The 14,234-nt window shown below is 47.7% G+C and overlaps 1 protein-coding gene across 1 annotated transcript in view; it reads right to left on the bottom strand.

Annotated features, from left to right (window-relative positions):
• Arhgef18 (Rho/Rac guanine nucleotide exchange factor 18) overlaps positions 1–6,393 on the bottom strand; it is a 91,959-nt gene extending 85,566 nt beyond the window's left edge. Inside the window, exons 1-2 of the mRNA XM_051205416.1 lie at positions 6,166–6,393; positions 843–967 (exon numbers count right to left, since the gene is read on the bottom strand). Of these exons, the coding sequence (XP_051061373.1) occupies positions 843–967; positions 6,166–6,379 (339 nt within the window). The 5' untranslated portion in view covers positions 6,380–6,393. The remainder of the gene's footprint in view (positions 1–842; positions 968–6,165) is intronic.
• Between the last annotated feature and the right edge of the window lie 7,841 nt (positions 6,394–14,234).

Raw genomic sequence — 14,234 nt, 5'->3', positions numbered from 1 at the left:
AACAACCTTGCCCCTTGTCCAGCTGTATATAGTAACTACATCTCTGTACAACCCTATCTAATAAACATGCCGAGACTGGAGGATGGGTGCTGTAGTTTCTCCACCCAAGAGCCCAGAATGCTCTATCCCAACCTTTCTGCTCCCCACACTAGCTGGTGAGTTCTGGGAGAGTGATAGATGCTGGCTCAGAAAAACAACATAGATGACAGCCAAGTACTGATAGCTGAGGTTGCCCTTAGCTTACATGCACACACAAGCACATGCACATACATGCACATATACACACGTGAACATGCACACACACATACACACAGAGGAAATGTGCTTTAAAAAACCTGGGTGCTTCCCTTTGTGGTGTACCTGGACTCAGGTGTTCTGCTATATTAATGGAAATTGGACATATATATATATATAATTTCCATATATATATATATATATATATATATATATATATATATATACACACACACATTATGTATACTGGACTCAGGTATTTTGTTACATTAATGGAAAAACACAGAATCAACTCCCTGGGGGAATCAACAGTTGCTATTTGTCTGTCCCTACAGAGCTGGAGTGGCATTGTATTCATGCTGTCATTCCTTTGTCTATTTTTAGGATTGTCTTGTTATATACCTCACCTCTACCCTAGTGCTATTTTTCTTAAATAGCATGCTGGGACTTGTCATGAGGATCATTGTCAAGCTAAGCCCCAGCCAAGCCCAAGTGGGCTTTGTGAAAAAATGTCCCACAAATGCCTAGTAAAACATGTCACTAAATGAAGTGTACTTGCTGCCACCATGGTCATCAGCTCCTACCCATCTCAGCCATCTGATACGTGCCTGGTCATCCTCCATGGGTGAGAAGAAGTCTGGATTCTCAGGTCTCCAGGATCCACAGCTACCCTTGGTGACTGAGGCTGCATCTCCAGAGTCCAAGGGCTGTGCACATGGCTTGGGCTCAGAGCCTGTAGAGAAAGGTGGGGGCGGGGGGAGGGAACAGGATCAGGACTAAATCAGGAGGACAGAGGAAGCTTGGATTCTGTACCCATCACCGCTTGTCCTGGACAGCCATGTGGTGGCTGATATTGCCAACTTGACAGGATCTAGAATCACCAAGGAGACAAGCTTCTAGGTATGCTGTGAGAGATGATCTTTTTGATTTGTTTTTTGTTGTTTGTTTTTCCAAAGCAGGGTTTCTCTGTAGCTTTGGAGGCTGTCCTGGAACTCTCTCTGTAGACCAGTCTGGCCTTAAACTTACAGAGATCTGCCTGTCTCTCTCTGTCTCCTGAGTGTTCGGATTAAAGGCGTGTGCCACCACCACCACCACCACCACCACCACCAACACCGCCACCCAGTAAGAGATGATCTTAATTAGATTAACTGAGACAGGGAAACCTGCCCATTCTGGGAGGCACCATTCAACAAGCTGTGGCTCTGGTCTAACAAAAATGAGAAAGTGGCCCAGCCCAGTATTTATTGCTCCCTGCTTCCTGGCTGCAGTTGCAATGTGACCAGCCACCTCACACTCCTGTCATTGTGCCTTCTCCATCATGGTGGACTGTACCCTGGAACTGTGAGCCAGAGTAAACCCTTTCTTTTCAAAGGCACTATTGTAAGTCATTTTCTCACAGCAGTGAGACAAGTGAATAAGGTAAATGGAGATGGTAAGAAAGACCTGAGGTGGAAAATATCTTAAATGACCTTGAAGCTAACATACCACCTCTTCCCTATCCTTTGCCTGTGGCAGACATTTCTAGTCAACCACAGACAAAGCTCTTTCCCACTGAATTATTTGTTCCTAGGAACCTGAGTGGATCCATGATGAAACTGGCTCTGACAAAAAGTCCTCACTGGATTGGGCACTAATTCCAGTGTCACAGATATTCTGAGCCCCGCCTTCCTCTCCTAGGCTGACCTCTAGTCCTGTCGTCATAGACTAAACCTCATCTTGGTATCGTATGCTAATCTCTCATCTTGCTGTCACATGCTGAACCAAGATCTCAGTGTCATAGATGTACCTCACCCTGTCATTGCGAGTTGAGCCCAGACCCTGATATTGCAGATGATATTAGTTTCCTTTTCCAAGGCTGTGATAAAATACCCTGACAAAGCAACGTAAGAGAGAAGGGTTCACTCTAGCTCACTGTTCAAGCTTCAGCCAAGGGAGCAAAGCTAGAAGCAGAGAGAAGTGGATGCTGGTGTTTAGCTCATGTTCTACATGTATACAGTATAGTCCTCCAAGCCCAGGCTCTTAGGCTGCATCTTCCTACATGAAATTAACCCAACCTCATAGGTGTGCCTAGATACTCATCTCCTCCTAGGTGATACAGATTCTGCAAGGTTGATAGCTAACACTACCCATGACAGAGGTTAAGTCCCACCCTGGTGTCAAAGATTAAGCCATGATCTTGGCATCATATAGCAGGTCTCATTCTGTTGTCTGTGTTAGCTCTGACTCAAAATGCCACAGCCTGAGTCCCCATCCTGGGATCATATATGGAATCATTCATTGCCTTGGTGTCACAGGAATGAGTTCTACCTTAGTCTCATAGACAGAGCCATGATCTTGGTCATACAACATGCCTTATCCTGTTATCAGGTTAGGTACCAATCCCAATGTCATAGACTGAGCCCATTCGGGCATCACCTGACATATGATCTTGCTGTCAGGGTGAGTGCTGATCCCAGCCTCACAGGCTAAGCTCTCATTCTGGTGGACTGATTGCCACCTCGATGCCTAAGCTAGTGATGAGAGAGAGAGAATGTGTCACAACTGCCAGGCTATCCTGTGCTTTGCTGGATTGGGAGGAAACTGTGCCCATATATTTGCTGGTGAATGGCTAGGTAGGTAGATAAATGAATGGAAGAATATGTGGATGACTGAATAGATGATAGATGGCTGGATGGTTATTTTGGCTGGGTGATAAGTAAATGAATAGATAGCTTATGGATGGAAAGATAAGTAGATACTTAAATGGATGGATCAATGGATAGTTGATAGGTGAAGGAGTCAGGTTGGATAGATGGATACATAAATGGTTAATAGATGGCAATACAAATGGTTCCTTGGGTGTTGGATGTATAAGTAGGTGGATGAATGGATGGTTGATGGTTTGTTGGTTGAATAGAAGGACAGATGATTAGAAGAGTGAATGGGAGGTTGGGTAATGATCTGTGTGGGGTTTTGGCTGGCTAGATAGGTTTGGCTGGCTGATTAGTCAGAAGATGCACAGTTACATGAGTGAACAACTGGATGGCAGAGGGAGTTAGCTGGCTGCCTGAAGGGTTAGATAGTCAGACAGCTGGTTTTATAGAAGAAAGAATGAATAGATGGATGTAAACGTGACTGGAGGTACAAATTGAAGAAAGGATGGAAAGATGGATAGGACAGTTGGCTAGTACACTGGCTAGATGCCAGGCTGGCTGGTTGCAGGCTCGCTGCAGGGAGAATATTTGGATAGATGGGTGGACAGTTGGGTGGATGGGTGAATTATCTGGATGGAGAAGTGAGGGGGTAGTGCACAAATACACATTCAGGAGGTGGCAATGTGCAGGGCTGGGAGGGGTATAGACAGAAGAGGGTAGAGCTGAGGCAGAGAGGTCAGGCACAAAGGGACACAGGGCAGACACAGAGCACTGTATTTTCACTGGCTGCAGAATGAGTGAAAAAATTATGACCAGAAGGGTTACTGGAGCAGCTGAGGGGAGAGGACAGAGAGTTCCTCTGTCCTGGGGTGGGGCACAGCAGGTCTCAGTCATGTCTCAAGTTTTGCCTTACTCTGCAGTCCAGTCTCACTGTTTCCCTGGGAGAGCCTATGAGGGACCCAGACAGTCAGTTACAAAGTTTTAAAGAGGCACAGAAAAGCCCTTCTTGGTGCTGGGTAAGAGCACTTGCTGCCTGAAAATGAGGATCAAAGTTCAAAATCCCGGCATCTGTGAAAAAAAGCCACAGGTGGCAGGCCACAAGAGCTTGTTTTGAGGCTAGAGGAGACAGGTGGACAGCAGCCCATGCATGTTCTCTCTCTCTCTCTCTCTCTCTCTCTCTCTCTCTCTCTCTCTCTCTCTCTTACACATACACACACACACACACACACACACACACACACACACACACACACACACCACACGTGGAGTCTTTCCCCCCTGCACTTTAGGACTAAATAAAGACCAGAGAAACAGGGTAAAGGGCTCACTGTGGTTGACAAAGCTACAGGAGGCATGGTCTGAGCAGGGAAAGAAAGGACTTAGGCCCCTGGCTTTTCTCTAATGAGCAGCCTCCCAGCCTAGGTTCAGGCCCAGGGCAGCAGCATCCTCCCCCACGGGCCCCTGTGGCCTCAGCCATAAAAGGGTGTAACAGTCACTGTCAGCCCTTACAGTTCACTCCCCCACCTGCGGGCCTACAAATCATAATCCCAAACCACTTGAACCCAAACCTGGGGTGTGCTGGATAGCCAGGATCCAAGATCCAGGCCACAAGAGGGCTCCTTAGTGACCCACACCCTGCACACTGATTCTCCCAGGTTGCCACTACAAATGGATTTAGTGCCCTCCCCAGGCTCTGGAGCTGCCCACATGGGTGGCTCTTCTTAATGAGCAGAATCCATCATGAAGGCAGCCCCAGACCTGAACTGGTTTCCAATTTCAGCTCTTCTGATACCTTCTTGCTGTGTGAGCTTGAGCAAGTTGCTCAACTTCTCTGAGCCCAACTTTACTCACAGTCAATAACGGGCAGTAACTTTCCTCTTAATGACTATTCTTTGATTGCACCCAGTTCCCAGGCCACCCCCTCTCTCCAGCCCCAGCCACAGACTCCAGGTCCCCCAGTGTCCCCATCTGCTTTCCAGCCCCAAAGTGCCTGACACACGTGTGAATTGGATGAGCTGGTGAACCCTCATGTGTCCCATTCCCTATGTCATGAAAACTCTGAGGAAGGGTTTGGATCCTGAAGGTGGCCAGGGTGGCTAGGACAGAGGGAGGTGTGAGCAGGAAAAGAGCTATGGGTGGGTGGAGGCACAAAAGGTCAGAAACCCAAGGGAGCCATGAGAGCATGACCATTCCCCGTCACACAGTTCCCCCACCTCTGTGACCCAGAGACCGTTTGGTTATCTTTGAGGGTAGCTTAATGGGTAGAGCTCTTGCCTGGCACGGCCAGAGCTCTGGGATCCACCCGCAGCATTACACAGCGCGGGTGTAGTCACTCATGTCTGCCATCTCAACGCTGGGGAGGTGGAGGCAGAAGGATCAGGACGAAAGTCATCCTTGACTACTTAGTGCATTTGAGGCCAGCCTGGGTTGTATGAGATGCTGTCTGGAAGGGTGAGAAGGGAGGGAGAGAGGGAGGGAGCGAGGGAGGGACGGAGGAAGCAGGGAAGGATGTCTTCATAAGGAGTGCTCATGCAAGCCACAGGTGATGTAATGCAAGCAACTAATCCCTACATAGTTAAACCAAGGCCCAGGCTACCCTAGAACCAATGTGAACCTGTGTATGCACGTGTGTGTGCCAGCACTTGTGCATGCTCGAATAAGTGTGCATGCCTGAGAGAGATGCATGTTTTGGAATCCAAAATCTCCTCCTTTTTTTTTTTTCTTTTTTGAGACATAATCTCATGGAGTCCCCCTGGCCTTGAATTTAATTAACTATGTAGCCTAGGATGACCTTAAACTCTTGATCCACCTGCTTCTACCTCCCAAGTGCTCAGATGACTGCCATGCACCAGCATACTGGGGATGGAGCCCATGACTTGATAGAGCTAGGCAAGCACCCTCCTAACTGAGCTACATCCCTATCCCCCATAAATACCCCCATTTAAAACGGGAGCCTCGATGATTCACTTATCCTATCACAGGATCAGGAACCAATGGCGCTAGGAACCCACATTAAGTTACCAAGCTCCCCAAGGGAGTTCATCAGTTGATGATGTGGTGGATTTTCCTGCTCTAAATTTCTCCCAGAGCCTTGGGGAGATGTTTCCTCTAAGAAAAGAGGGAGTCCCAATGTTCATGAAGGTCCATGGTGCTCTGGGAAAATTCGGGGGTCATGGTCTCTGAGAACGACTTGGGCAAAACCTGTACACCAACTAAGGAAAAACTCCGGTGAGGACCGAGGTAAGCCAGTGGTTTGGGGGTTTCTGCCTGAGTGATGGTCCACTCCTTGTCTCCTTACCTCGCTTAAAGGCCCATCTTTTCAGCCACAGCTTGGAGAGAGCCGGCCAGGAGTGGTTGAGCGCAGAGTCAGCCATGGGTACCTCATGCATTCGAGTAGTGTCCAGCTCGCCCGCCCGCCCCGAAGGGAGCTGAAGCCTTGACTGGGGATCCCTGCCAGAACTGGGCTGCCAGCAAGAGGGGCGGAGACTGCCGTCAAGGCCTGCCAGAGACATCAGCTGATGGGAGCCTGGACTGGAGGAGGAGAGCCCGGCTTTTGCAGCAGGGGAGAGGGGCAGATCCTGGGGCTACAAGCAAGGCAGGGCCCAGTATCTTCTTGTGTCCTTCAGCCCAGACCCAGGGGGCTGCTTACCCTGACGCAAGACATTCCTGAGAGAAAATGAGCTCACCCTGCATCCTGAGAGCTTGGTCATGTCTGCCTGTCTGTCTCTGTGTGTTTCTGCGCTCATGCGTTTGACAGGGCAAGTATTTATTTACATAGATAACACGAATATTCTCCATCGCATAGAGAATGTATACATACACATACATATTTGATTTTGTGATTATGTGTTTAAAGGTGAGTCTAGTGTATGATGTATGTGTGTGCAAGTTCGTGTACTTGCATATGCACTCGAAGGTCAGAGGTCACCCTCAGAGTCACTCCTGAAGAGCAATGTTCATGTACTTTGTGAGATGTCTCTTATTGGACCGGGGAGCTCTCCCATTAGACATTGGCTGGCTAGCGTGCCCTGGTGGTCTGCCTGTCTCTGGCTCCCCAGAGCTGGCATTACAAATGCTGTATACTACAACGCTCAGCTTTCTTTTTGTGGGTTCTGGGACCCAAACTCAGGCCCTCATGATTGCAAAGCCAGCACTTTACCTCTCTAGCCCTCGTTATTTTTTTAAAATGTCTTCATCTTTTTTTTGAAACAAAACCCCACTTTGTTCTAATTAACTCACAATTAGAAAGACCATACAGTTGGTTGAAGAGAGCCAGTAAAACCAACACCTTACCCTATGCCACAGTTTGCACATCTCAGTGAGCCCCTGTGCAGTCAGAATGGTGACTTTGTGTGTGCTTTGCTTGGGGTTGGCAGAGTTGAAACTAGAAAAAACAGCGTATGTCCTCTCTCATGATTCATGTCCTTTCTTGTTATCTAATGGTACCCTTTGTTCTATCAGTGTTAGGCTGTATCCACACTACAGCTAAATGTGTGTGTGAGTGTGTGTGTGTATGCGTGTGCGCACTATTGGATAGGATCTGCATGTGAGGAAGAATGTGGGTTTTTGTTGTTGTTTATTTGTCTTCTGTTTTTCTTTCAGATAAGAATTCAAGTAACACAGATTGACTTGGAATTCACTGGGTAGTCAAGGATGAGCTTGAACTCCTGACATTCCTGAGATGACAAAACCGCATCACCATGCCTGCTGTATGCAATGCTATCAACAGAACCTGGGACCTCCTTCATGCTAGGCAAGTCCCCTAGCAACTGAACCACATCCCTAGCCCTATTTCTGACTTTCTTGAGACAAGATCTCAAGTGTCCCAGGCTGCTTAGAATTGTTATATAGCCAAGGGTGACCTTGAACTCCTACCTCTCCAAGACTGGGATGACAGGTGTGCCCACCGTGCCTGGACCAAATGTAAGTCCTGAGTTTCAGCTTGTGTGCGTGGACCCACATCTACCATCAAGGTGGAGCAGAGCCATGTGTGGTTGTACACACCGGGACTCTCAGCATTCAGGAGGGGGAAGCAGGAGTATCAAATGTTCCAGGCTAAAATTTTATTCAGCCAAGAAGAATGGAATTAGAACGTTCATTGGACAATGAGTGGAGTCTGCTGAAATACAGCAGACAGCAGACTCTGGAAGAGAATCTTGCACGATTTCTTTCACATGCGTGATATATATATATATATATATATATGTATGTATGTATGTATATATATCCTATAATATATATCTCTATATATTACCATATATATATATATATATATATATATATATATATATATCCTATAAGCTACATGAAACTGTGTAAGAGAGAGGGAGAGGAACAGTATGGGGATAGAATGAAGTCTAAAGCAAGGGAGTGGAGGAAATCAAGAGAGTTATTTGCATGTATCGATGAAATTGGGACAATGTGGGGGGGGAGGGGCCAAGCAAGAGAAGAGAGTGGATTTAGTGGGCTTGGAGATACAAATAGAGTATCACGTGTATGTTGGAAAAGTTTACAGTGAACTTCATTTCTTTGTATGATAACAAGAAAATAATTAACTAGAATAAAAAGTAAATCAATGTAATAGGTGGTTCTGAAAGCCTTTGTTAACACCCACGTGCAAGCACATGAAAGCTTGCTCTCCTCCACGCACGTGCTGCCCCCTGGTGGTAGATGCCCCACATTCACTTTCGTTCTGAATGTCCCCAAACCCTTAGCTCCACCCACTTAGTTCGGGGACACTCAGGAGCCCACAGTAAGGAAAACTCATCAAACGCAGCCCCTCCCGTTTCATAATAAAATGTTGTACAGTCTATAAAACTTGGGGGCAACCGTACCAAAACAACTCCCAGAACGGTGGTGTGGGCATACGATTTCCCACCACCATAATTGTAAACTATGTTATTGTATCTATGTTCCTGTCCCCACCCACAGCAAGACCACAGTAGAGAGAAAGGAACAAGGAGAGAACAGCTCCTCTGAGCACCCAAAGGTTCTCCGAAACTGACTGGACTGTGGTCCAAGCATCCCATGTGATGTGATGGCTTGCTTGTCCATAACAGCAAATAGAAAGCAACTTTTAAGACAATCACCTTAAATGGAGGTACAATGCAGTCTGGTACATCAGTTGTTATCTGAGTCAGGGGGAGTCAGTGACTTAGCCCCCCCTTCTTTTTTCCCTTTTTTGCCCCCACTGGTCTGACAGGGTTTCTCTGTGTGGTCCCGAGTGTCCTGGAACTCACTCTGTAAACCAGGCTGGCCTTGAACTCACAGAGATCTGCCTGCCTCTGCCCCCTGAGTGTGTGTGCCACCACCATCCAACGAGCTTAATCCCTTCTAAAATGGTTAAATACTCCTGTAAAGCATGCCTCACTCCTTCCCTGTGTGGCGCCTTCTGTGCAGTCCCATAAATAGAGAGAAAGCACTTTGTTAGGGACACATGTAGACGCAAAGACAGGTTCACAGCACAGTATTCAGTCAGGCATGGATTCATACAACCAAGAGGCAGGAGATATGGAAGACAGAAGGGAAGAGAGTGAGAATTCAAATCTGACCTCTTGGTAGGATTACTCCAAAGGGGAGTGCTCAAATTAATTTCTCACTTAATTCAGTTCTTAATTTGGCCCTGATGCATTATTGTTGACTCTTGAGAATGGATCCCTTTACCAAAGGAGTGTCACTCCAGTCTACCAGATACATTCTAGTGTCCTAAGTGGCTGCCTGAAACCACAGCAATACCTACCTCATATAAACTTTTTCCTTTACCTGTATGCCTATGATAAAGTTCTATTTATCAGTTAGACATCATCAGGGATCAACAACTATAGTCAGTAGTAAAATAGGACAAATAATGCTGGGCATGGTCAACAGCTACAGTCAGTAATAAAATAGAACAATTGAGGCTGAGCATGGTGGTGCATGGCTGTAATCTCAGCACTTGGGAGACTGAGGCAGGAGGAGCAGGAGGTGTTTGAGGCCAGCCTGGGGCATTAGAAGACTGTCTCAAAAAGACAAAGGCTGGTGAGATGGCTCTTGCCCCCAAGCAGAAGATGCCTGGAACCCGCACAGTGGAAGGAAAGAATTGAATCCCCGAAATGTCCCTGACCTCCACATGTGTGAGCACGAGTGTGTGTGTGTGTGTTTTTTGTCTATGTATGGAGTGTGTGTTGTGTGTATGTATGAGTGTGTGTGTGCATGAGTGTATTTTCTGTGTGTATGTGAGTGTGTGTATGAGTGTGTTTTGTGTGTGTATGGGAGTGTGTATGTATGAGTGTGTGTTTGTGCATGAGTGTGTGTATTTTGTATGATGTTTGTATGACTACGTTTTGCATGGTATGTGTGTATGCATGTGTGTGTGTCTGTGTGTGTGTGTGTGTGTATGGGTTTGGGCACATGTATTACTCTCCCAGAGGATCTGAGTTTGATTCCTAGCATCATCACTAGGTAGCTTATAACCACCCATAATGGTAGCTCCAGAAAATCCAACTTTCTTTCCTAGCTCCCACAGAAACTTTGTACTCATGTACTCCCACACCTCACATAAATAAAATAAATCTTAAAAGTCAACAAGCCAGGGCTGGCAAGTTGGCTCGACAGGGAAAGGTACTTGCTGTCAACTCTGACAATCTGAGTTTGATTCTCAGGACCCATGTGGTGGAAGAAGAAAACTTGATTTCTGCAGGTTGTCCTCTGAGCTCCATACACATGCATTGTGTGACATCACACATGCACACCTGTTCTCCACACATGCATTCATGTGACAATGCACACCTGCTCTCCACACACATGCACACGTGACATCACACATGCACATCTGCTCTCCACACATGCAAATGTGTGTGACACCACACATGAACAATACTCTCCACACACAAGCATAAGGGTGACACCACACATGCACAGCTGCTCTCCACACACATGCACATAAATGTAATAAAAACAAATTTTAAAGTGAATGAATGAATAAAATAAAATTCAAACACATAAGACAACAAAGAGACAAAAGCGAGTGATCACACTAGGCAGCAATAAAGATGTCAACGTCTTTCAGATACTTTGTGCTATGTAGCTCTTCAGACCTGGGCTGACAGTGGATAAAGGAGACTGAAAACCTCAGGGAAACAAGAACTGTGAGACTAGCTGAGAGATGGATGGGTCCATCATGAACCTTTCTTTTTTACAAAAGGATTTCTTTCTTCATATTTTATGTATCTGTTTTTCCTATATGTATGTTTGTTCACCACTGGGCGTGCAGTGCCCTTGGAGCTCAGAAGTGGGTGTTGAACCCTCTGCAACTGTTGTGAGCCACCCCATGTGGGTGCTGGAACTGGATCTTGGTCCTCTACAAGAGTATCAGGTGCTCTTAACCACTGGGCCATCTCTCCAACTCCATTGGGCTTTCTTTTGAGAAACAACACAGGAAGAGTCTGTGACACATACATGTTTTATGGGTGGGGACAGCTCCGGAAGCAAGGCTTCACCACAAGAACACTGAACAAAGGAAAAGGCGGGGTCCATGCTGTTTTCTGAGCTGCTACAACAGCCAGGGACCAAGCTCAAAGATCTCATGTGAATGACTTCAGGATCTTCTCCTCACACAGGTGCTCAAACAGAGGCCCGGAGAGGTAGTGGCAGTGCTAGGATTCAAACACATGCCTATCCAAAATGACACACCAGCACTAACTGTAGGATTGAGCACAAGCACATTCCCAGGTCTGTGTTAGGAGCTGGGGAGACCTGGAATTCCGAGATAGTCCAGCACAGATACATTGAGACGTCTGCAGTTAACTGTGTGTACTTGATGCATGTGTATGTGCTGGCGCGTGCACAAATGTGAATGCACGTAGAGGTGGGAGGGCGACACTATCTTCCACAATTGCTTTCCTCCTCATTTAAAAATTAAACCAATCAATTAATTGTGTGTGTGTGTGTGTGTGTGTGTGTGTGTGTGTGTGTGTGTGTGTGCACATGCCACAGAACATGTGTGGAGGTCAGAGAACAACTTCTCTCCTCTGACTTGTGGGTCCTGGGGATGGAACTCAGGTAGGTCATCAGGCTTAGCCTCAGGTGCTTTAGCTGCTGAGCCATCTTTCTGGCCCCCACCTTACTTTTGAGACAGGCTTTCATTGAGCTTGAAGCTCACAAATGCAGCTGGCTGGTTGTCCAGACAGCCCCCAGAGACCCTGCTCTGCCTCCACAGTCCTGGAATATCAGGCCTGCACCTCTATACTCAATTTTATTCCCCCATGAGAGCAGGAGATCTGAATCCAAATCCCCATGCAATCTCCTCAGGCTCTGAAGTTAAATTCAAAACCCACGAAGAAGGTTCTGTTACAGGAACTCACAGCCACAAGAAAGGTGTTCAAAGGTAGGCACAACTCTCCCTTTCCCTACTTTGCAGAACCAGGGTGACTCTCTTGGAGGGTCAGCCTTGTGGGTGTGACATTTGAAGCCTGCTTCCCACCTAACTTACCACCTCCACCCAAGTGGCCAGCTCTAAGCCCACCTCTGCATGGCTCTGGGAGTCACCTTCCTGCCCTTAGAGTGCCTAAGTCAACAGAGAATAATACTAGGGGCTGAAGAAGCTGCTAGCCTGGATGGACCTGGTACAGGGCATGGCGTGCCTCCCCACCTCACTTGACTCAGGCAGTTGCTGTGGGAGGTTTCTTAAGCGGGGCCATGAAGGGAGCCACCAGTAACCCCCCAAGGTTAAGAGCCCACAGCTGGAGGACTGCTGTGCCAAGGGTAGCCCCCTTGCAAGACCTGGAAAGATCTGCTCTTCTGAAGATGTCAGCCTTAAGTTTGCTTTGAAAGCTGGGTGCTTCTAGCTTGTGTAAGAGGAGGCTGAATGGACCCCCGGAACCAATGCTTTGCAAGGCGAGGAGGTTAAGCTAGGGTGTGGGGGTACACATGAATACCTGTTATCCCAGAATTGGGAGGCATGGGGAGGTAAGCCTAGACTACATGGCCAGACCCATACTCAAAAGCAAAACAAAACAGAAGATAAAACACGGGCGCTTGGTAAAGGGGAGACTAAACTTCCTCCCTCATCCCTGACCCCCTGTCCCCACACAGCTTCTGTTTACAAAGGGTCTCTCCAGACTCCACCATTGGTCTCCTCTAGACCAGGCGGCCTTTGAACCCCCTATGAAACTGAGGGTGACCTTAAACTTCTGATCCTTCTGCCTCTATCACCCAAGTGATGTCTAAGAGGCATGCAACCCGTAGCTTTGATTTTTGCAGTGCTGGGGATGAAACTTGGTGCTTTGACCATGCTAAGCAAGCACCCCACCTACTAAGCTACATTCTCCAACACCCTGCAGGGTCATTTTAGGACTACTGATCTCTGCAGAGCAAACACAAGGGACAAATTGGTGTCCCAGTCTCTCGTGGTCATGACCTGGTTGTTAGTACTCAATATGTCTGTTGCCTTGAGGGCTCGCAGACCCACCACTGCCTTGTCCCAAAGTGCCCTTCTGTCCACCACGCTTCAAGATGCTCACTCACCCATTGAATCTTGATTCTTGCTGAAGCAGGTGCCTATCCTTGTTAACAGCTCTTGCAGCCCCCATGTCAGACAGCCAGGGTTGCCAAGGGCACATGGGCCAGGCTAACCACAGGGTGGCTCAACTTTGCCCAATTTCCTCTTTCTCAACCAACTGCTTTCTTTTTTGTTCCCACTGGTTTTATGCAGGGGGCAGCAGCCTCAGGGGTTTGCAAGGAGAGTAGAAAAACAAGCAGGGGTGGGTTATGAGAATCCGGGAGTCCACCCTTGGCGTACACCTGCTGTAGGTGTCACGGGGAAGTAAAGTTGACAGGCAAGAGGGGAGGCTCAGCCCACTGAGCCCCCACCCAATAGCTTCCTGTGGAGGCAGCTACTGAAGAGGAACAGGGTGTGGGGGCCTCACCCTAACACATGGGTACACAAACAGAGACACATGAGACATGCAAGTCGCCTGTCTCCAGAGAGACACATACCGGAAGGCGCATGGGGACAGAAGTGTGTGTGTACCTGTGGACAGATGTGTGGAGCCGGATGCTGGATGGTAAATGTCTCACAGCTATCATTCTGTTTGGCATCTGCCCATTCTTCTGGTGTAAACACTGTCACCATGGCTGACTCCAGTTCTTCCACTAAGGCAACTGGCACTGGAGCAGTTAGGTGAGAGCCTGAGCCCTCGCAGTCCCTAACAAATGAGCTCTGGGAACCCATCCTCAGGAACTCAACCAAGGGCAGAGTGCTTGCCCTGCAAACAAGAGGACCTGACTTCAGATCCCTGAGCACGGCAAGGGCACCTGTGACAATTCCAGCACTGAACTGGCTGAGACAAGAGGATCCCCGGGCAGGTCAACCAGCCTACCCCAGTGAGC

This window comes from Phodopus roborovskii, unplaced genomic scaffold (genome assembly GCF_943737965.1).
Source record: "Phodopus roborovskii unplaced genomic scaffold, PHOROB, whole genome shotgun sequence".
In the NCBI taxonomy this organism is placed as follows: domain Eukaryota; kingdom Metazoa; phylum Chordata; class Mammalia; order Rodentia; family Cricetidae; genus Phodopus; species Phodopus roborovskii.
Note: the sequence above shows the minus strand (reverse complement) of the source record. Positions and strands in the feature narration are given on the sequence as shown.